Source organism: Esox lucius, chromosome 20, assembly GCF_011004845.1.
Source record: "Esox lucius isolate fEsoLuc1 chromosome 20, fEsoLuc1.pri, whole genome shotgun sequence".
NCBI classification, from domain to species: domain Eukaryota; kingdom Metazoa; phylum Chordata; class Actinopteri; order Esociformes; family Esocidae; genus Esox; species Esox lucius.
In genome coordinates this window covers 14724011-14748164 of record NC_047588.1, presented here as the reverse complement: position 1 = coordinate 14748164, position 24154 = coordinate 14724011, and the positions used below count along the sequence as shown (strand labels likewise).

The window sequence follows — 24154 nt, the reverse complement described above, 5'->3', positions numbered from 1 at the left end:
GATGGCTGGCATAAACACTACTGTTCAAAAGTTCGAGGTCACTTGAAAAGGTCAAAAAAAGAATCTGTTAAAATAACATAAATTGATCAGAAATACAATGTAGACATTGTTAATGTTGTAAATAATTATTATAGCTGTAAACGGCAGATTTTCTATTAAATATCTACCTAGGCATTATTTTGTGCAATTTGGCATGAATCAGCTATGTTGTATTTAAGCTAACTATATTAACTTAATAAACAACTAAATAGTAAACAAAAAACAACCCGAACAAAATACCCTGATTTTTACACTAGTCCTATATTTTCACTTAGACTTTCATAAGACAGTTCTTATGAGGTCATTTAATAACTAGTTGGCTACATTAAAAAGGTGAAGAGAAAACAAGTGACTAAAAGACTCATAATACATATATCCTTTCAGTCACATGTCAGTTTAACAAAATTGTTGTCTGTGATATTAATGCAAACTGTAATGAAAGCAGAAGTACTACTACAGGTGTATCAGGTGTACGATCAAAATAAATCATCTACATGAGTTACCATCCTCATTCAGCATAAACCATTACCCATCAGAGGGTTGTCACTTCCCTGGGATCTCAATCCACACTGTTGACCAGACATCTAAAGGATGGAAGAAGAGCTGTATGAAAATGTTGTTTGCAATAAACACATTGTTTCTTTGCAGAATGGTGAGTATTGGAAGCTTTCTCATTCCTATCATTCTGTTTTAGTTCATATCTATAAATTAAGTTTTTTTTTTCCACTACCAGGATAAAAACTAAATTAGTTTTTATTTAAACTGTATTTTTATGAATATAAAAATATAAGGTGGTTATGGCAAGCTTGCCTGTTATGGAAACTGTACTGAATACGTATAAATACAATAAATACAAACGCAACTTGTAAAGTTCTTGTAAAGGTCCTATGTTTGGGTCTCATGAGCTGAAAAAACATAGTGAAGATAAGGAGTATTTTAGAAAGCAAAATTCGGCAAGCACTCTCAGAAACATTTCCATCTGGAGGTTCATCATCCCCACTAGGGTCTGACTGATGGTCTGACTGACTGGTGGACTGACTGATGGTCTGAATGAATGATGGTCTGACTGATGGTCTGAATGAATGATGGTCTGACTGATGGTCTGAATGAATGATGGTCTGACTGATGGTCTGAATGAATGATGGACTGACTGAAGGTCTGACTGAGGGTCTGATGGTAGTTTGCCGTCATAACAAACTTTAGTTGTCACAGTCGAGACGGAGGCAGGACACAGGGGCAGGGTTTAAGGGAATCATCCTGTTAATGTTTTCCTTCATGGCTTACAACTGAACCAAAAACAACGAAAGGAAAGTCGAACCGCAACTGATGCATACAAGACCGACAAAAGTACAACTTAAATTCCCAGTCAGAGGCAATAGGGAGCAGCTGCCGTCAATTGGGGATCATTAAACGTAAACAGGCAGAGATGCCAAGAGGGCTCCACTAGGCCGATGCCTTGTCTGCCTCCGCCCCCGGAGCACGACAAGGCGTCAGGTCAGGTGGAGACTCCATTAGGAGTACTGTGTGTTTATATTTTTGGCTAATCTACCTGCTGAATCACATTGATTTCAATGTATTACGTTTAGTATCTCCTAGTGACATTAATGACATTTCACAGAATATTTTTTTTTATATATATTTTATTGCATACATCTCCTCCTTTCCACAGAGAACAAAGAGAAAAAAACAGTGGATGATTCAGTAAAGGCTGAGGGCAATTCACCCACTCAACAAAGTCCTGCCACAGGAAGTAAGTTGTGAGAGGAACTCATGGAAATCACCATATATTGTTCAAATTCAGTATTGTCATCAAATACTTGCTTAATGCTTTTTACCATTACAATGTATCCTTAAGCTGATAAAGTGACTATATTTATATTACTTGTTTCTCCCCTAATCCTAGTGGACAACAGCCCTGCGCCCCACTCTCAGCCCTGTCATGGTGTGGCAGTGTGTCTGGGGGTTCTTTGTGTCCTCTTGGTTTCAGCCATCGTAGGCCTCAGTGTCTGTGAGTACGTAGATCATTAAGTCATGTGTGATTTAGAACAATGCAAGTTGAAATCATAGAGCATTTTCTTCTTTTCCTCCAGTCAGCACTGAACTCTCAGAGCACAATCAGTATCTGATGAATCTCAACAGGAACCTGAGTACAGCCAATCATATTTTGCAAAGTTATAATAGAAATATTAGCACTGCAAACCAAAATTTAATGTCTGACAAAGAAGAGTTGACACAAGAAAGAGACAGACTGAAGACAAATCTTCAGGTCATATATCAGCTTCATGATTTTCCTGTCAATCAATATTGTTCCAAAACAAATGGAAATGGTAAGCCATATTTTGTACCTTAAAATACTGTACTAATTAGATATGACATTTTAAGTATATAGCCTATAAATAGTAACATTGTTTATATTGTGATCTGGCTTTAATACTATAATGTTCTACTGTTGCAGTGACAAAGTGCAACCCATGTAAAGTTGGTTGGATGTTATTCCAATCTAGTTGTTACCTGATTTTATTCCCTGATGCACCTGGGAAGACCTGGACTGAAAGCAGAGAGGATTGTAAAAAAAGAGAATCAGATTTGGTTGTTATTAGCAGTCAACCTGAACAGGTGAGATACAGTTTAACATTTTGAGTGACAGATTCATCAACATGCCAGAAAAACCCAATAGGAAATAGATTAAAGAATGTGATTGGCTTATCTCAAGGTAAACCAGTCCTAGCTGAAAGAGTTAACACTGCTACTTCCTGTTGTGTTTTTTCATTTGACCTGGTTACATTGATTGGATTAGAGGAAGCCTTAACATATGGTTTTCAACATACATGTGATCCTTTCATAAGGCCTTTCCAGACCCTTCACCTTTTTGTCTTTTCTTTTTCAGGAATTTATTTCCAACCAAACAAAATACTACTTTGATAAATATCATGGGTACTGGATTGGCTTGTCTTACCAAGCTAACAATCAATCATGGATGTGGGTTGATGGAAGTGTTCAGGGTCTGGATAAAGGGTAGGCCCAAAACATTTTAATCAATGATGACACAATCCAAAAGTCAATTAATTAATTAAGCAGATTCTATCAGAAGTACACATTGCATTTCAGAATGTAAACTCTGCAAATGCTGGAAAAGTACCAAAAAGTCCATTGTCTATTTCAGAAAAACCTGATTATACTATTAATTTCTCTCTGATTGTCAATATGAAGAAAGTTAAAAGGTGTGTTGCAAGCATTTGCTACTTAGAATTACCACAATGCCTGGAAGGATATAGGAACAGCTGAGGTTGGGGGCGGGGGTTACCACAGTCAACACTATAATCTTGTGGGACCTAGACAAACGTCTCTCAAGGCTGTCATTGTGTAGATATTGTGATCAGCAACTTCCATGAAACTGCACTCACATAAAATTACTATACAGGTAGATATTATGACAACATGCAATAGATATAATCTGACTTTAATCATTTCTTTCATTCAGACATTCATCCATTGCATTTCATTTCACAGGTTTTGGAACACTACTGCAAAGAATCTGAATTCTTGTGTGTTTATCATCCCAATAAATAAAATGTTGGCTAACTGGAACACTCCAGGGTGCTTTATGCAGAACCGTTGGATCTGTAAGAGTACAGCCTTAAACTGGTCATATTAAACATTACACTTAATTCAGGCTAAATTGAGCGACCCTTTTATTTGGCTGGTTTTACTATAGATAAGATTAACCATTGTAAAGATAAATGTTCATATAGCCTTTTTTAGCATAATTTCTGAAATCCAACTATTCAATTTTCCTGTTTTCTTTTTCTCATGAAAATGTGTGTTACGGACAATGAACACCATGATTATTGTGGACCTCTCCGGACCCCCCCAATACAGTGAAACTGCACATTTTAGAGGCCTTTTATTGTGGCCAACCTAAGGCACACCTGTGCAATAATCATGCTGTCTAATCAGCATCTTGATATGCCACACCTGTGAGGTGGATGGATTATCTCTGCAAAGGAGAACTGCTCACTATCTCAGATTTAGACAAATTTGTGAACAATATTTTAGAGAAAGAGGAGAAAGTCTTAGATATTTGAGTTCAGCTCATGATAAATGGGGGCAAAAACAAAAGTGTTGCGTTTATAATTTTGGGTAGTAAGTGTTATTTCATAATTGATTAAAAAGTATAGAAAATGGCCCCACTAAAAGCCCCACACAGTTTTTAGCCATGTGATTGCCCAGGAAGCCCCAAACCACTGTGACAAAGCTATTCCAAGCTGCTTTCTCCTTACTAGTGAGCTTCTTCTTATTAGTGTGCTTCAGTATACTTACTGAAAATAAACAGTAAATATACATACTGAATATAACACCATTAAAAATGATTGACTGGGCTCAGAAGTCCTTTTTCATACTCAGATTTATGTTTCTTTTTAAAGGTATAAAGCAAGTGTAATTAAACCCACAGTCCTCTACTGCTTGTTTTTCATGTGTTTCCTATTTTTCTTTTATCTCAGGTTACTTGTATTTTATATCCTAACCTCACATGGCCTATTAGTGTCCCTTCTTAAGTTTCTTGGCTCCACAGCTTATCAGGTTGTGTTGGTATCTCATATAGCACAAGATAACGAACCACTCCTCTAACAAGAAAATTTACTAAAATACTAAAATAGAACTAAAATACATGCGTATCATCAGGTAAAGACAGGCTTCCTCACAATGGTATGTTCCAACCTATGGTCCATGGGTCTATTCATAGAGTCTATGACAATCACATGGAAAACTCCTATCAGGGGATATGGACAGGATGTGTGCAGCCCATCAGAAATGGGGCATCACATTTCCTACCTAGTCTCCTTCATACAGAGATTGTTAATACTCTCATACATTGTGTAATTCAGCTACTTTTCATGCCCAATATCTATCATGGTTTATTTCAACATTGATCATAGTATACAGTGAAGGAAACAATTATTTAATCCCCTGATGATTTTGTATGTTTGCCCACTGACAAAGAAATTATGTAGGGATATTTTCATAAAATGTTGTTATTTCACATTAACCTGGTGAAGAGTAGACAGAACATCTCATGTGATTACTTGTATATTAATTGAGTGTTAATTGATAAAACATTTAACCAGGGCTCATATTATTAACCCAAACAGTCCAATTGTTAAGAGAGAGTGATGAACTGTACTCTTGCTCTGGCTCAACTACGGTTCCCATGGTCAGTGCAATGAGTGGTTGTTGTTATCAAATATTTAGGACAGAAGGACCTGTAGCTTGTCCTTGACTCTCTTGGCAAAATCTTGGGAGAATGAGAGAAATCACGTCACCATCATGCCACCAACAGTGGTTTGGGGGGCGGATCATAGAGGGTTGGTGGAAGATTGGAGAAGGATCCATCCATAAATTAGCATAATGGGAGGAGCTAATATCATTGTATAACCAATAAAAGTGTGTTTCCGAAGTTTGGCAGTCAGTTGTTTTGCAGACCAACATGGGTTGGTTGCTCTGCAGATCAGCACAGCTTTATTACCTTAATAAAGTCTACTATTGAATTCACAAACTCCTGAGTTGTTTGAAAATGTTGGCGGGAAAAAGGGGAACAATTTTCCACAACAATGATCAGTCTATAATTTTAATGGTAGGTTTATTTGAACAGTGAGAGACAGAATAACAACAAAAACTCCAGAAAAACACATGTCAAAAATTTTATAAATTGATTTGCATTTTAATGAAAGAAATAAGTATTTAACCCCTCTGCAATCAGACAGATTTCTGGTTCCCAGGTGTCTTTTATACAGGTAATGAGCTGAGATTAGGAGCACACTTTTAAAGGGAAGTGCTCCTAATCTCAGTTTGTTACCTGTATAAAAGACACCTGTCCACAGAAGCAATCAATCAATCAGATTCCAAACTCTCCACCATGGCAAACCCCAAAGAGCTGTCCAAGGATGTCAGGGACAAAATTGTAGACCTACACAAGGCTGGAATGGGCTACAAGACCATCGCCTAGCAGCTTGGTGAGAAGGTGACAACAGTAGGTGAAATTATTCGCAAATGAAAGAAACACAAAATAACTGTCAATTTCACTCTGTCTTAGGCTCCATGAATGATATCACCTCGTGGAGTTGCAATGATCATGGGAACAGTGAGGAATCAGCCCAGAACAACACTGGAGGATCTTGTCAATGATCTCAAGGCAGCTGGGACCATAGTCACCAAGAAAACAATTGGTAACACATTACACCATGAAGGACTGAAATCCTGAAACGCCCGCAAGGTCCCCCTGCTCAAGAAAGCACATGTACAGGCCTGTCTGAAGTTTGCCAATGAACATGTGAATGATTCAGAGGAGAACTTTGTGTAGGTGTTGTGGTCAGATGAGACCAAAGTCGAGCTCTTTGGCATCAACTCAACTTGCCGTGTTTGGAGGAGAAGGAATGCTGCCTATGACCCCAAGAATACCATCCCCACCGTCAAACATGAAGGTGGAAACATTATGCTTTTGGGGGTGTTTTTCTGCTAAGGGGACAGGACAACTTCACCGCATCATAGGGATGATAGATGGGGCCATGTACCGACAAATCTTGGGTGAGAACCTCCTTCCCCCAGCCAGGGCATTGAAAATGGGTTGTGGATGGGTATTCAAGCATGACAATGACCCAAAACACATGGCCAAGTCTACAAAGGAGTGGCTCAAGAAGAAGCTCATTAAAGTCCTGGAGTGGCCTAGCCAGTCTTCAGACATTAATCCCATAGAAAATCTGTGGAGGGAGCTGAAGTTTTGAGTTGCCAAACGCCTCGAAACCTTAATGACTTGGAGAAGATCTGCAAAGAGGAGTGGGACAAAATTCCTACTGAGATGTGTGCAAACCTGGTGGCCAACTACAAGAAACGTCTGACCTCTGTGATTGCCAACAAGGGTTTTGCCACCAAGTCATGTTTTGCAGAGGGGTCTAATACTTATTTCACTCATTAAAATGCAAATCAATTTATAACATTTTTGACATGCGTTTTTCTGGATTTTTTTGTTGTTATTCTGACTCTCACTGATCTGATCAAATAAACCTGCCATTTAAATGATAGACTGATCATTTCTTTGTCAGTTGGCAAATGTACAAATCATCAGGTAATCAAATCATTTTTCCCCTCACTGTATTCACCAGAGGGAATGGCTTGGACTGCTGGATCACTGAAGGCCACACCTGAAGTGTTTGTTAAAAAGAAAATCTAGTTAAAGACACTATTTGGGGTGTTTTATGCACCACAGCAGTAATTTCTACATATTACACAGGTACACAACGTTTTATTAGATTCTGTCCAAAATCCTTAACCCAGAAAGTCAGGTGAGACTTCAGTCAATGTTACATGCACTACATGCACTACAGTAATTAAGGTTAACAGTCTTCTATGACAGAGGCGGTCAATGATTATACAGCCCTGTACAGTCTATGATCCTCCAATCAGAAATGGGTATCCTACAAAGTATTTGGACCAACATGTCTATAGTATTGTCGTCACATCCTGGCACGGCAGTCTCGTTGTACCAGTGAGATTTAACCCCATCTCTCCTTCATATAAAGCATGGACACCTGTTCATTATTGTTATTGCCCTCGCCTGTCTTCCTCATCACTCTCCCTGTTAGTTCCTCCTCCCTAGTTTTTCCTGTTGGTCGTTGTTTGGGTTAAGCCCAAATGTAATGTTGTTCTGTTTTGTCTTGTGATTTAGTTTTTGCTTTGTAATGTGTTAGTTCTTTTCATTAATAGTCTTCTGTTCTCCCTGCACGTCTTATCTCCATGCATCAACGTTATAATAGTGTTGCAATTTAGATGTGACTTGTACCTTTAGAAAACCCCTGCTTTTTATCAGGAGACCATCAATCTGGTCTTCCAGTGCCTCCTACTCCAACACCTCCAACATTTCCAACACCTCTAGATGGGCCTGAGGAACATCGTTTGCATTGTTTTCATCTAACCATAAACCACAAACCAATATTGACAACAATGATGTTCCTCAGATAGCAAAATCTGTGGTCCACATATGCCACTCTTATCTGGCCCCCAGATAAGATCTTGGATTTCTGGCTCTACAGTGGCCCACCTGCGACTGCCTTGAAGTCAGACAGAAACGACCCAAAGTATAACCACATGTCAGCCAGTAACTCAGCAAGGTCACCAGAACTGGGCCATAAATAGCATCAATAACCCCCAGAGTCTCAATCCGCGGATACGCGGATTTTGCACATTAGCATACATTTGCATAAACAATCGAATAAACGTATCGATAAAATCGTTGTGTTTCGGTGGGATTATATCTACACATAGTCGTGAAGCGTTCTGTTTGTCTTCCTATGGGAATCACTGCCTGAGAGGGGAGGGGAGAGGTGTTCCAAAACTGACTGACCGCAGAGTGCAAATCTCCATAAAAAAGTTATATCTAGAATCATACAGCTCAATTTTGCTAATATCTAGGTATTCAAACGAAGCGATTGGTACATAGTTTGTGTTCATTTATTGAACTGTAATAACTACAATCGTACTTACCTAATATCCAGACAACTCCAACAAAGCGATCCGTATGTAGTTTGTATTCCTTTGGGGTCCACAAAATGGTCGCCAACCGAAGCGCAAAATGTAGGCTACATTTCTATGAATATCCAGAAAAGTAATCCCTAGAACCATACGGCTGACTATTGCTTAGATCTAGGCATTCTAATGAAGATAATGGTACTACGTTTGTGTATCTAGGGCTAACACAGCCTGCGTGATAGGAAAAGTTAAAATGCCACCAAGTGTCCACCGAGTGTGTACCCTACATTTCCACACATATCCAGAAAGGTAATAACAATAATCTTACGGCTGACTTTAGCTTAGATCTAGGCATTCTAATGAAAAGAGTGGCACATCATTTGTGTTCATATGGCCAATTCATGGATGTGAAACGATTATCACATGGTTACCAAGCACTTCTGACAAAGTTAAAGTCAGACAAACTTGATTAACTATTTAACAGAGGACTCGTCTCTTCACATTTGATGGGGGAACCAGTGGAGGACCTGAATGAAAATGTGTGCACTCAGTACTGTATATCAATCTAGAATTTGTTGTACATTTTCTGAAGCTTGATAGCCAAGGTCAAGCAAATCAGGAAGTTTGTTGGCTAAGGACACCATCTAAACTTTGGCTCTCTTTAGAACCAAATTTTCATTCACCAGCTACCTGGAGCCATCAATTAAGAGTAAAATAGAATTAAACTTATAGACTACCCTCAATAAAGAGCAAAATTTGAATTAAACTTATTGACTACCCTCAATTAAGAGTAAAATAGAATTAAACGTATAGACTACGCTCAATTAAGAGTAAAATAGAATTAAACGTATAGACTAAGCTCAATTAAGAGCGAAATAGAAGCATTAACTAAACACAGTTTAAAGTTCAAAGAACCAGTGTTGTGGTAAATTACTTGAAATAAAAAAATCTGTATTTAAACAATTTAAAATGTATTAGTATGAAGACATTTATGCAGTCAATATTCAGTATGTTAATAATTCCAGTACTATTACCTTGTGTTAGGAACAGATGTTCCTTTATAATGTTCCTGGAAAGATTTGCATGTATGATGTACACTTTTCCCCAGCAGTTGTGTCAATGTACAGCAGCTAGCTAGTTGGGAAAACACTAGAGTGTAATGAGACAATAAGGCAACCAGGTCCAAGATCCACTGCGGATTACCTGGTTTGGGGGGACCGTTGCTGTTCCTGTCCTTGTCCACCTGGTCATACTTCTGACCTAGTCTAAAATCAAATATACTCTGGATTTAGCCAAGAGAAATTTATTTATTATTCCAATTGGACTCTTAATATCCAACCCGGCACAGCCAGAAGAGGACTGGTCACCCCTCTGAGCCTGGGTCCTCTCTAGGTTTCTTCCTAAAATTCGACCTTCTTAGGGAGTTTTTCCTAGCCACTGAAATTCAACACTACTGTTGTTTGCTCCTTGGGGTTTAAGGCCGGGTGTCTCTGTAAAGCACTTTGTGACAACTGCTGTTGTAAAAAGCGCTTTATAAATAAATTTGGATTGATTGATTGATCTATTTTACTGTCTCCAAGCCTGTGTGAGTGAGGATGTGCTGTGAGGCTGCTTGCCTTCATTAGCGTGACAACTAGTGAGTGGTGACAGACTGTCATTGACAGACACCCAGATTCAAATCTCCACCTGTAAATTATAATAATTATTTGTAAATGTTTCAGTGAAGCTACTGAAACAGCACACTAAAGACTAATCAAACAAACATCCCCAAACAAAGCACTTCATTGTATCTTTTTCCTATCTTTAACTTACAAAAGGCAGTTTGATGTAGTGAGCTGTTTTTTAAAAGTAGTTGACTACATTAAGTGAGGAGAGAATGACAGAATGAGACGTTGTTTCCTGACATGTCATAATATCGACCTCCTCTCAGTCACGTGTCCATTCAGTGAAATTCCTGTTTGTGACATTGTCACAAACCATAATAAAAGTAGTATCAATACAGGTGTAACAGGTATATAGGATCAACAGAAGAAAAATCTACATAAGACATTACATTTCAGATGTAATTCCTCTCTAAACACTATTAAACAGAAGTCTAACGGATGGAAGAAGCGTTGAATTATTCAACAGTGGTTTTCAAAGATCCCATTGTTTCTTTACAGAATGGTGAGTATTGTCTTCTTTTGTTTGCATTCATATTTGTCATTTTATTTTCATGTCTATGCAAGCACTTCTTCACTGCACTCAAATATTTAATTTTAATCATATTTGTTTTTGTAAATATTCAGGGATGATAAAAGCAAGTTTGGATGTTATGTCAGCTGTACTGAACATAAATGTAATGCAACATATAAATTGCAGGTGCTATGTTTTGGTCTCATGAGCAGATGCCAAAAAATGGCATAAACAACAAATTCACAAACTGTGATTGATATTGAAAGGAATAAGACTGCTGATATTTAAAATACTGAGCGTAATCGCTGTTTACAATTCAGTTATATATTTATGTAATTCCTTCAATGTCAGGTTATTTGAAATTGTAGGTTTGCACAATCAAATAATTTCAACACTATACTCTTTTCGGGAGTTAGCATTTTTTTGTCAGCGTACATCCTGAATAATATTAAAAACAAAATGTGATTTGTGATAGAAAATGTACTGTGGCCTTATGTTACGATTAAATACTTCTTTGTGACAAATAACATTGTTAATATTTGAGTGAAACGTGCCCATTCCCAGAGAAAAAAGAGGAAGAGACAGTATATGCTGCGATAAAGGCTGAGGGAAGTTCATTCACTCATCAAAGTCCTGCCATAGGAGGTACGTTATGATATTTGCATACTGTTCATTAACATTATGTAAATGTAACCTTACTGTATGCTGACATAGTTACTGTATTTGTAATACTTGTTTCTCCCCTAATCCTAGTGGACAACAGCCCTGTGCCCCACTCTCAGCCCTGTCATGGTATGGCAGTGTGTCTGGGGGTTCTTTGTGTCCTCTTGGTTTCAGCCATCGTAGGCCTCTGTGTCTGTGAGTACGTAGATCATTAAGTCATGTGTGATTTAGAACAATGCAAGTTGAAATCATAGAGCATTTTCTTCTTTTCCTCCAGTCAACATTGAACTCTCAGAGCACAATCAGTATCTGATGAATCTCAACAGGAACCTGAGTACAGCCAATCATACTTTGCAAAGTAATAATAGCAATATTAGCACTGCAAACCAAGATTTAATTTCTGAGAAAGAAGAGTTGACACAAGAAAGGGACAGACTGAAGACAAATCTTCAGGTCATATATCAGCTTAATGATTTTCCTGTCAATCAATATTGTTCCAAAACAAATGGAAATGGTAAGACATATTTTGTACCTTAAAATAATGTACTTATTAGATATGACATTTTAAGTATGTAGCCTATAAATAGTAACATTGTTTATATTGTGATCTGGCTTTAATACTATAATGTTCTACTGTTGCAGTGACAAAGTGCAACCCATGTAAAGTTGGTTGGATGTTATTCCAATCTAGTTGTTACCTGATTTTATTCCCTGATGCACCTTGGAAGACCTGGACTGAAAGCAGAGAGGATTGTAAAAAAAGAGAATCAGATTTGGTTGTTATTAGCAGTCAACCTGAACAGGTGAGATACAGTTTAACATTTTGAGTGACAGATTCATCAACATGCCAGAAAAACCCAATAGGAAATAGATTGGCCTATCTCAAGGTAAACCAGTCCTAGCTGAAAGAGTTAACACTGCTACTTCCTGTTGTGTTTTTTCATTTGACCTGGTTACATTGATTGGATTACAGGATGCCTTTACATACGGTTTTCAACATACATGTGATCCTGGTTCATAAGGCCTTTCCAGACCCTTCACCTTTTTGTCTTTTCTCTTTTAGGAATTTATTTCCAACCAAACACAATCCTACTATGATGTATTTCATGGGTACTGGATTGGCTTGTCTTACCAAGCTAACAATCAGTCATGGATGTGGGTTGATGGAAGTGTTTAGAGTCTGGGGTAGGCCCAAAACATTTTAATCAATGATAACACAATCCAAAAGTCAAATAATTTGTCAAATACAATCAGATATAAACAATGGATTTCATTATTTGATCCCTGCAAATGCTGGAATACTGATGTGCCCATAAGTTTGCATACCTTGGCAGAAATTATGAGATTTTGGCATTGATTTTGAAAATATGATTGATCATGCAATCTTTATTTAAGAATTTGTCTGGCTCATTTTTAAATCATAAAAGATATAAACAATGGATTTCATAATTTGATCCCTGCAAATGCTGGAATACTGATGTGCCCATAAGTTTGCATACCTTGGCAGAAATTATGAGATTTTGGCATTGATTTTGAAAATATGATTGATCATGCAATCTTTATTTAAGAATTTGTCTGGCTCATTTTTAAATCATAATAATAACAGAAATCACCCAAACGGCCCTGATCAAAAGTTTACATACCCTTGAATGTTTGGCCTTGTTACAGACACACAGGGTGACACACAGGTGAAAATGGCAATTAAATGTGAATTTCCCACACCTGTGGCTTTTAAATTGCAATTAGTGTCTGTGTATAAATAGTCAGTGAGTTTCTTAGCTCTCATGTGGATGCCCTGAGTAGGCTAGATACTGAGCTATGGGGAGCAGAAAAGATCTGTCGAAAGACCTGCATAACAAGGTAATGGAACTTTAAAAAGATGGGAAAGGATATAAAAAGATATCCAAAGCCTTGCAAATGGCAGTCAGTACTGTGCAATCACTTCTTAAAAAGTGGAAAATCTCTTGATACCAAGTAAAGGTCAGGTAGACCAAGAAAGATTTCAGCCAAAACAGAAAAACCCACAGGTAACCTCAGGAGAAGTACAGGCTGCTCTGGAAAAAGACGGTGTGGTTGTTTCAAGGAGCGCAATACAACAATACTTGAACAAAAATGAGCTGCATGGTTGAGTTGCCAGAAAGAAGCCTTTACTGCGTCAATGCCACAAAAAAGCCTGGTTACAATATGCCTGACAACACCTTGACACACCTCATAGTTTCTGGCACACTGTAATTTGGAGTGATGAGACCAAAATAGAGCTTTATGGTCACAACCATGTTTGGAGAGGGGTCAACAAGGCCTACAGTGAACAGAATATCATCCCCACTGTGAAGCATGGTGGTGGCTCACTGATGTTCTGGGGGTGTGTGAACTCTAAAGGCATAAGGAATCTTGTGAAAATCGATGGCAAGATGAATGCAGCATGTTATCAGAAAATACTGGCAGACAATTTGCATTCTTCTGCACAAAAGCTGTGCATGGGACGTTCTTGAACCTTCTAACACAGCAATGACCCTAAGTTGATACAGAAGAAAAAGGTGAAGGTCCTGGAGTGGCCATCACAGTCTCCTGACCTTAATATCATCAAGCCACTCTGGGGAGATCTCAAACGTGCAGTTAATGCAAGACGACCAAAGACTTTGGATGAGCTGGAGGCATTTTGCCAAGACGAATGGGCAAAAATTCAGGGCCTTATAAACAACTATTACAAAAGACTCCACGCTGTCATTGATGCCAAAGGGGGCAATACACAGTTTGTTAATTTTTTTCTTTGTTGCCATGTTTTGTTTTATGATTTTGCCATTCTTTTATGACCTACAGTTGAATGTGAATCCCATATTAAATGAAAGACATTTGTTTAGCCTGCTCACTCATGTTCTTTACAAATGGAACATGAATGGTACACTTTACAAATGGTACTAACTTTTGAGCACAAATGTATGTATAATCAAAAAGTCGCTTGTCTACTTCAAAAAATCTTGTGGATACTATTCATTTCTCTGTGATTTTCAATATGAATAAGGTTAAAAGGGATGTTGCAAGCATATGCTACATAGCATTACTACCATGCCTGGAAGGTTAAACACTATGTTTTGGGTCCTAGGCAAACGTCTCTCAAGACTGGCCTTGTGTAGATATTGTGATCAACAACTTCCATGAAATTGCACTCACATAAAATTACTATACAGGTAGAGAGTATGACAACATGCAATAGAATAATGTCTTTCAATCAGCCGTTCATCCATTGCATTTCATTTCACAGGTTTTGGATCAATTCTACACAGATTCAGAATACTTGTGTGTTAACCATCCAAACAAATAACCCGCTGGCTGCTTGGAATACTCCAGATTGTACGATGAACAGTCTTTGGATCTGTGAGAGTACAGCCTTAAACTGGTCATATTAAACTTAATATTTACATAAAATTCACATTATGTTGAGCAGGTCATTTCCTTTGGTTGTTTTATTATAGATAAAATGAACTATTGTGAAGATAAATGTTCATATTAAATGTTCTGCATAATTTACATACACCAAATATAATTTTTACACCAAATATAATTTTCTAATGAAAATGTACCACGTGTAACAAGCTATGTCCATATCTCTGCATTGTAATAACAACGTTTAAATGATGAATTCCACAAATTGATCCATTGAACTTCAGAATGTACTGAATGAACAGTTTTTCCTTTTTCCTATTGATTCCACCCCAAAAACATTATTTACTAGTACCTTGTCAGAGGTGAATCCACCTCAACTCCAATCCATGTCCTGATCTCCCCATTTCTTCCAGTTATTGGTTCATGGCATGAATTCCATCTATATTGTCTGCAATGCTTATGTACAAAACATCTCTGAGAACTGAAGTACATGATTATCATCTATAATTATACTGCTGATTACATGTTAGTAACAGCTATTGGTAACCATAAAAGGAGGTGTGAACACCAGAGGCTGCCATCCTTAAGCTGTAATTTAACCCCAGAGATGGCAGGAACATTAGGAGTGGCCAAATCAAAAGTTTGGTTTATTCTGAGAAAAAAAGAACACACTGGTGAGCTCTGCAACACAAAAAGGCCTAGACGTCCATGGAAGACAACAGTGGTTGATGATCGTAGCATCCTTTCCATGGTAAAGAAAAACCCCTTCCCAACATCCAGTTAAGTGAAGAACACTCTCCAAGAGGTAGGCATATCATTATCCAAGTCTACTATGAATAGAAAACTTCACAAGAGCAAATACAGAGGGTTCACTACAAGGTGCAAACAATTCATAAGCCTCAAGAATAGAAAGGCCATATTAGACTTTCTAAAAAGCCAGCCCAGTTCTGGAACTGTAGTCTTTGGACAGATGAAACCAAGATCAACCTGTGCTAGAATGATGGGAAGAAAAAAGTATGAAGAAGGCTTGGAACAGCTCATGATCCGAAGTATACCACACAGAGCTGTAGTACTCGAGGCCGGTCTCAAGACTCTGTCTTGTCTCGGTCTCGGACTGTGAGGACTCGTAAAATTCTTCCAGAGACCAGTCTAGTAATAATCAGGCCAAAATAATCCAAATAAGTCCCCCTCAATTTTCATAAAAGGCCAATTTGTTGGGCAATATCGTTGTGGATGTTGGTGCCTGTCTTTCCCAATAGCATGTGGCTGCAGTTTCAGGACCACTGTTCTAGGACCCTTATTATTCACGACGACAGTGTCACCTAACAAATTGGATGACGGGAAAGCAGTATTCGACCCACCCAGAGGCTGCTGTTTCAGGACTGCATTTTTAGGACCCTAGATTTTCACAACAGTGACAACACACTTGATGAGGCTGTGGAGGCTTTCTCAGGATATGTGATGATATTTGAGGAGACAATTATACCCACAAAGAAAGGTATAATATTTGTTAAACATTAAATTAACATTACAGTAGAAACAAATGTACATATTCATAGGTGTCAAGATCTCGTGTAATTTGATTCAAGGTGAATGAAGTAAGCAAATTAAGGAAGCTAAATGGTCTATAGAAAATGTGGAAAATACATTTCAATGTGGACTGATGTGTGATGCAGGGAGAGGCCTCAAAACATTGTTTGGGACTACAGAGAACCAATGTAAACCCTGCAACATTAGCACTGATGGGCTTAACTTCACCAAAGACAGAAACTCAACAAAGCATCATATCCATAACATCAGTAATAAGCTGAAAACCTGCTACAAACAACTGGCCCCTGTCTTCTGTGAACTTTTCAACTGGTCCCTGGAGGAACATACAGTTCAGCTCTGTGGAAGACCACTACCATCTGCCTTGTTCCAAAGAGCAGACCCAGACTTCCCAATGACTTCTGGCCTGTAGCTCTTACATCAGTGGTGATGAAGAGTTCTCAACATCTGGTACTTTTGCAACTACAAGAGACGGTCCAGAACCTGGCAAATCAACTTGTTTGCCTACAGGAAGATTTGAAGTGTAGATGATGCTGCCCCTACATTACTTCATCTTATACACTCCCATCTGGAAAAACCAAAAGCAAATACCAGGCTTGTGGGTTTCTCTAGTGCCTTTAACACCATTCAACCACATCTGTTTGGATAAAACTAAACATGTGTAAATCCTATACTCATAGAGTGGATAATTACCTTCCTGACAAACACACACACAGGGTTCTGTCATTTCCCTGGTCAATGCACATATGCAACATACAGTGGATATGAAAGGTCTACACACCCCTGTCAAAATGCCAGGTTCTTGTGATGTAAAAGAATGAGACAAAGATAAATCATGTCAGAACCTTTTCCACTTTTAATGTGACCTATAATGTGAACAATTCAATTGAAAAACAAGCTGAAATATTTAAGGGGAAAAAATGAAAAATAAAAACCTTACAATAATCTGGTTGCATAAGTATGCACAGACTCTCATAACTGGGGATGTGGCTGTGTTCAGAATTAACCAATCACATTCAAACTCAAATGTTAAATAGAAGTAATTACACACCTGCCATCATTTAAAGTGACTCTGATTAATCACAGGTTTTCCTGACATTTTCTTAGTGGGCATTTCAGGGCAAAAGCCATGGTCCGCAGAGAGCTTCCAAAGCATCAGAGGGATCTCATTGTTGAAAAATATCAGTCAGGAGAAGGGTACAAAAGAATTTCCAAAGCATTAGATATACCATGGAAAGTGAAGACAGTCATCATCAAGTGGAGAAAATTTGGCACAACAGAGACATTACCAAGAACTGGACGTCCCCCCAAAATTGATGAAAAGACAAGAAGAAATCTGGTCAGGGAGGCTACCAAGAGGCCCACAGCAATATTAAAGGAACTGCAGGAATTTCTGCCAAGTACTGGCTGTGTGCTACATGTGACAACAATCTCCTGTATTCTTCATATGAATGGGCTATGGGGTAGTGTGGCAAGATGGAAGCCTTTTCATACAAAGAAAAACATCCAAGCCCAGCTGAAGTTTGCAAAAACAAACATCAGGTCCCCCAAAAGCACGTGGGAAAATGTGTTATGGCCTGATGAAACCAAGGTTGAACTTTTTGGCCATAATTCCAAAAGGTATGTTTGACGCAAAAACAACACAGCACACCCAAAGAACACCATACCCACAATGAAGCATGGTGATGGCAGCATCATGCTTTGGGGCTGTTATTCTTCAGCCTAAGTCAGGGTGGAGGGAATTATGAACAGTTCCAAATACCAAGTGATTTTGGCACAAAACCTTCAGGTGTCTGTTAGACAGCTGAAGATGAAGTTCACCTTTCAGCATGACAACCACCCAAAGCACACATTCAAATCCACAAAAGCAAAGCTTCTTCAGAAGATTAACGTTTTGGAATGGCCCAGCCAGAGTCCAGACCTGAATCCAATTGAACATCTGTGGGGTGATCTGAAGAGGGCTGTGCACAGATGTCCTCGCAATCTGACAGTTTTGGAGCACTTTTGCAAAGAGTGGGCAAATATTGCCACGTCAAGATGTGCCATGCAAATAGACTCCTACCCAAAAAGACTGAGTGCTGTAATGAAATCAAAAGGTGCTTCAACAATGTATTAGTTTAAGGGTGTGCACACTTTTGCAACCGTGTTATTGTGAGTTATTTAGTTTTTATTCCACCCCCCCAAATAGTTTCCATTTGTTTTTCAATTGAATTGTTCACGTTATAGGTCACATTAAAGGTGGAAAAAGTTCTGACATGATTTATCTTTGTCTCATTCTTTTACATCACAAGAACCTGGCATTTTAACAGGGGTGCAGACTTTAAATATCCACTGTATGTATTTTGATTGACAGAGGAACAATGATAGACTCGCGGAAATTGTATCCCACTCTTTAATGAATACAAATAAATTCCTGAACAAATAACCTATTCAATGTTGGTGAGAGATATTTTTTGGACAATCCATGTTGATTTACAATGGGGGGATTCCACCAGTGACTGATTGCAATGGTGACCACTTTATTTTAGAAGATAGATGTATATTAATATATTGCATTCACTCAGTGTATCCTCAATGGGAGCTGATGAAGATTTAGTCTAAACTGGATTACAGTCTTAAAGACGTTATTCCACATCTTTTATTCTAAAATGTATAAAGAATATATACACATTTATTAACTTTACCTCCAAATCTTTATCCTAACCTAACCCCCTAACCTTTATCCTAAACTTACCCTCTAACCTTTATCCTACCTTACCTCCTAAATCTTTATCCTAACCCCCTAACCTTTATCCTACCTTACCTACTAAATCTTTATCCTAACCTTACCCCCTAACCTTTATCCTAATCTTAACCTACTGTAGTGATCTAACCTTAACACTTTTTGTTGCCTAACCTTGCCCCCTAACATGCCTTTAGTTGCCTAACCTTGCCCCCTAACATGCCTTTAGTTGCCTAACCTTGCCCCCTAACATGCCTTTAGTTGCCTAACCTTGCCACCTAACATGCCTTTAGTTGCCTAACCTTGCCCCCTAACATGCCTTTAGTTGCCTAACCTTGCCCCCTAACATGCCTTTAGTTGCCTAACCTTGCCCCCTAACATGCCTTTAGGTGCCTAACCTTGCCCCCTAACATGCCTTTTGTTGTCTTACCGGAATATTAGGAAGCGCTGTGCTTCCCTCCTTGTGCATCCAAGTTTGGGCATCAAAGTCACCAACACAAAGGTGTCGCTAAAATGCATAAAAACGTACAAAATGCATTTCTATATGTTTTCATTCAGTAACTGTGAGACTGTTGTCCACAATAGATATTCAGTACTTTTCTACAGTAGTTAGGAGGGGTTGTTGTTATATAAAAAAAAACTGTCACCAGAAGAGTAGTGACGTCAAAGTAGATGTGAAAGACAGAATGGATCATCTAATAGAGACATGCCTCCATTATTCTTTCATCTTGGCGAGGTCAAGATGAAAGAATAAGTATCTTCCAGCATTGTGTCCCTGTTTCCTCCCTCTTCCACCCTCTCATCCCTCCTCCCCCTCTGCCCTCCCTCAGTATTGATTCCTCCATGAAGGGAAAGTCGTTCACCAGTGGTCATTCCCAAGAAGGCATGAAGCCTAACAGCACATACTGAACCCCACACACACAGGCTTGAAAAGAGAAACTGAATTAGCACTTCACCTCACAAACACCTCACAAACACAATAAGCAAAGAAATTCCTTCTGAAACTCATGCTATTCTTGTTCTGAGAAATGAAGGCTATTCCATTTGAGAATCTTCCAAAGAAACTAAAGATCTCATTAAATGTTGTGTACTACTCCCTTCACAGAACTGGAGTAATGGTAGCTGATAATGGGCCTCTGTATGCCTATGTAGATATTTCATTGAAAATCTGCTGTTTCCAGCTACAATAGTCATTTACAACTTTAATAATGTCTTCACTGTATTTCTAATCAATTTGATGTTTTTTTTAATGGACAAAAAATGTGCTTGTCTATAAAAAAAAACAAACAAGGACATTTCTAAGTGACCCCAAACGTTTGAACTGTAGTGTTCATGGCAGCCATCTACAACACCATTTCCAAAAAAGTTGGAACACTGCGTTAAAGGGCAAATAAAAACAGAATGCAATGTGTGCAAATCTATCCCTATAAAATCTGCTAATGTTTCCCTATTTTTTATTGAAAATATTACAAAGACAACACATTAAATGTTGAAACTGAGTAATGTTATTGTTTTTAGAAATGTTTTATTGCTCGTTTTAAATTTGATGCCAGCAACACGTTTCAAAAAAGTTGGGACAGGGGCATGTTTACCACTGTGTTGCATCACCTATTCTTTTAACTCTGTACATTTTGGGAACTGAGGAGACAAATTACTGTAGTTCTGAAAGTGACATTTATTCCCGTTCCAGCTTGATATGGGATTGCAGCTGCTCAACAGTTTGGGGTCTTCTTTTTTATATTTTTCGTTTCATAATGCGCCAAATGTTTCCAATATGGGACAGGTTTGGACTACAGGCTGTTCAGCACCCAGACTCTAACTACGGAGCCATGCTGTTGTGATACGTGCAGAATGTGGTTTGGCATTGTCTTGTTGAAATAAGCAAGGCCTTCCCTGAAAAATATTTCATCTGGATGGCAACGTATGTTTCTCCAAAACCTGTGTATACAGTATATACTGTAACCATGTGAACACTGGCAATGTCTTTCAACATTGAGCATTATAGGCAGCTAGGCAGAGGAATAAATCAGAGGGCCACTGAACAGGGTCAAAACTACAAACTGAACTGATGTGATCCATCACAAGTACATCTTCGTCGATAAAGCAGTAGTGTAAATAAATTGTAGTATAAATACAGTATTACAACACCATCAAAACATTGCTGGATTCCTTGAAGTTTGATGAACACAGCTGAGTGGTCATAAGAGACTTCAAAATGGTGGCATTCCTAATGGGTCTCCAAGGCGGTTTTACCAAGTTTCCCTGCTGTCTTTGCCTTTGGGGGAAGAACATGAAGAAAGAACATGAAGCTCTAGATAAAGAGTTGGCAGCCTTCAACTACCTTCAAGACAACTTCTCTAATTTATGAATACATTTTATTGATTGATTGACCACTCATGAATTCCCCAAGAAGCTCACTAGTAAGGAGAAAGCAGCTTGGAATAGCTTTGTTGCAGTAGTGCGGGGCTTCCTGGGGAATCACATGGCCAAAAACTGTATGGGGCTGGTGAAGACTCTGGTGAAGAACTATGGCACAATGGGCTGTAGGAAGTCCCTGAAAGTCCATATTCATGATGCAAGGCGAGCGCTTCCACAGAGATATACTGGATTTTGAACGCCGCTACCAAGGACAGTATAACCAGAACATGATGGGAGACTATTGGGAGCTGATTCATGAAAGTCATTTAGAGTACAATCATAGATCTGGGAAAACTACTCACTATTTTGTAGTCATTTTTCTATTACTTTGGTATAAACATGTGTTCATTTGAAGTCATTTGAGTTTTTTTGCAGTTGTTTTGCCACCAATTTGCCCGTTTTCTCATTGGAAATACAGTGGATATAAAAAGTCTACACACCCCTGTGAAAAAGCCAGGATTTTGTGATGTAAAAGAATGAGATGAAGATAAATCATGTCAGAACTTTTTTTCACTTTTAATGTGACCTATAATGTGAACAATTCAATTGAAACGCAAACTGACTACTTCCTCCCCTTTGTTATCTATCCTGCTTCTTGTTGAAAATGTTCACACCCTCTTTTATGGTAAACAGTTGTTACTACCATGTTAAATCAATCAGCAGTATAATTATGGATGGTAATCATATATTTGACAGTATTGTTTTGTACATAAGCATTGCAGACAATATAAATGGAATTCATGCCATGAACCAATAACTATGGTGTAATCTGTGTATTAATGTAGTTTTTTAAATGGATTATGAAGTTATGTTTCATTGGAAGTTATATGCGCCTAGATCAATAGAGAGCAATGGGAACATCTGTGTTTAGATTTTCTCTTTCAGTAGGTTGTGCTCTGATAACCACAGGAATGTTTACATTGACCATCTAGCATGGGGGTTATCGTCTTAGAAACAAAATCTTTGCGAGGTAGACACACCCTTCAATGTATATATCAGCTTGTAACCAGCATCACAGTGAGAACGTTTTGGACATTCATTGAAATAGGACAACTCTGCTGCATTATTCCAATAAATACTGAATGTATTTTCTCCCTTGATTTGTGCAGGTTCTCTATCATTTAACCACTATACGTAGCCGCTAAATTCTTATACTGGAAAAGATGGGCTGATCTGGACATGGATTGGTGTTGAGATGGATTCACTTCTGACAAGATTCTAGTAAATAATGTTTTTCTCCTCTCTGGTGGGGTGGGATCAATTGGAAAAAGGAAAAACAGTTCATACTGTACATTTTAAAGTTTGTGGAATTGATCATTTTAATTTTCTAATCTTACAATGCAAAGATATTGCTAACGTCTTGGTGCCAGATACCACAGCACACCTTCAGAGGTCTAGTGGAGTCCATGCCTCAACGGGTCAAGGCTGTTTGGGTGGCAAAGTTGGGACCCAGACAATATTAGGCAGGTGGTCATAATGTTATGGCTGATCAGTGTATTTATATTTATACAGCTCTGTAAAAAATTAAGAGACCACTGCACATTTTTCTATAAGTTATATATATATATATATATATATTTCTTCAAATAAACACTAAGAGTTTTGCACAGTACTGTACATACTCACAGACACTAAGGCCTACGATGGCTGAAACCAAGAGGACACAAAGAACCCCCAGACACACTGCCACACCACGACAGGGTTGAGAGTGGGGCGCAGGGCTGTTGTCCACTAGGATTAGGGGAGAAACAAGTAATAGAAATATAGTCACTTTATCAGCTTAAGGATACATTGTAATGGTAAAAAGCATTAAGCAAGTATTTGATGACGATAATGTATTTGAACAATAGATGGTGATTTCCATGAGTTCCTCTCACAACTTACTTCCTGTGGCAGGACTTTGTTGAATGGGTGAATTGCCCTCAGCCTTTAACGAATCATACACTGTTTTTTTCTCTTTGTTCTCTGTGGAAAGGAGGACATAAAAAAAAAATAATTCTGTGAAATGTCATTAATGTCACCAGGAGATACTAAACGTAATATATTGAAATCAATGTGATTCAGCAGGTAGATTAGCCAAAAATATAAACACAAATACATATATATATATATATATTTAATTTCAGGGGTCATCTCTACGTGGCTGGATGCCACAGTCATGGCCTGACTGCAGAGGTGCCTCCTAGTGGAGTCTCCACCTGTCCTGGCACCTTGTCCTGCCCCCGGAGGCAGAGCCAGACTAGGTATCGGCCTAGTGGAGCCTCTTGGCATCTCTGCCTGCTTACATTTAATTATCCCCAGCTGCTCCCTATTGTCTGACTGGGAATCCTATTTAAGTTGTACTTTTGTCGGTCTTGTATGCATCAGTTGCGGTTCGACTCTCCTTTTGTTGTTTTTGGTTCAGTTGTAAGCCATGAAGGAAAACATTAACAGGATGATTCCCTTAAACCCTGCCCCTGTGTCCTGCCTCCCTCTGCACCGTGACAACTAAAGTTTGTTATGACGGCAAACTACCATCAGACCCTCATCCTTTGGGGGGGGGGATACTGTAATGGTCACTTCCTGAAGGGACCATTCCACTTCGTGTTTTCTGTGTGTCCTTGTCTTGTCCTTGTATGGTCTTTCCTGTTCTTGTTTCAGTTAATCGGTATATTCAGTTCACCCCGGCTGCCGGTCCTCCCCCGG

The 24154-nt window shown here is 38.5% G+C and overlaps 2 protein-coding genes across 2 annotated transcripts; both read left to right on the top strand.

The window, feature by feature from the left end:
* Positions 1 to 596: 596 nt before the first annotated feature.
* On the top strand, positions 597 to 3694 carry LOC109614832 (C-type lectin domain family 12 member B-like). The gene is made up of 7 exons (XM_034288720.1): positions 597 to 691; positions 1709 to 1789; positions 1943 to 2047; positions 2130 to 2366; positions 2495 to 2655; positions 2927 to 3054; positions 3550 to 3694. Exons 1-7 carry the CDS (start codon positions 631 to 633, stop codon positions 3692 to 3694), a joined length of 918 nt encoding a protein of 305 aa, XP_034144611.1. The 5' UTR covers positions 597 to 630.
* A 6947-nt stretch (positions 3695 to 10641) lies between these two features.
* Positions 10642 to 14760, top strand: LOC109614830 (C-type lectin domain family 12 member B-like). Its single transcript, XM_034288754.1, has 7 exons — positions 10642 to 10725; positions 11299 to 11379; positions 11488 to 11592; positions 11675 to 11911; positions 12040 to 12200; positions 12461 to 12582; positions 14660 to 14760. The coding sequence occupies exons 1-6, from the start codon at positions 10662 to 10664 to the stop codon at positions 12572 to 12574; spliced, it is 762 nt and encodes a 253-aa protein (XP_034144645.1). The 5' UTR covers positions 10642 to 10661; the 3' UTR covers positions 12575 to 12582; positions 14660 to 14760.
* Positions 14761 to 24154: the final 9394 nt, after the last annotated feature.

Bases quoted from the DNA above. Each gene is read 5' to 3' on its own strand.
- LOC109614832 (XM_034288720.1), top strand. From the start codon at position 631: ATGGAAGAAGAGCTGTATGAAAATGTTGTTTGCAATAAACACATTGTT. The intron at 692-1,708 runs GTGAGTATTGGA...TCCTTTCCACAG, and splicing joins CATTGTTTCTTTGCAGAATG to AGAACAAAGAGAAAAAAACA. The intron at 2,048-2,129 runs GTGAGTACGTAG...CTTTTCCTCCAG, and splicing joins CATCGTAGGCCTCAGTGTCT to TCAGCACTGAACTCTCAGAG.
- LOC109614830 (XM_034288754.1), top strand. From the start codon at position 10,662: ATGGAAGAAGCGTTGAATTATTCAACAGTGGTTTTCAAAGATCCCATT. The intron at 11,593-11,674 runs GTGAGTACGTAG...CTTTTCCTCCAG, and splicing joins CATCGTAGGCCTCTGTGTCT to TCAACATTGAACTCTCAGAG. The intron at 12,201-12,460 runs GTGAGATACAGT...TTTCTCTTTTAG, and splicing joins TTAGCAGTCAACCTGAACAG to GAATTTATTTCCAACCAAAC.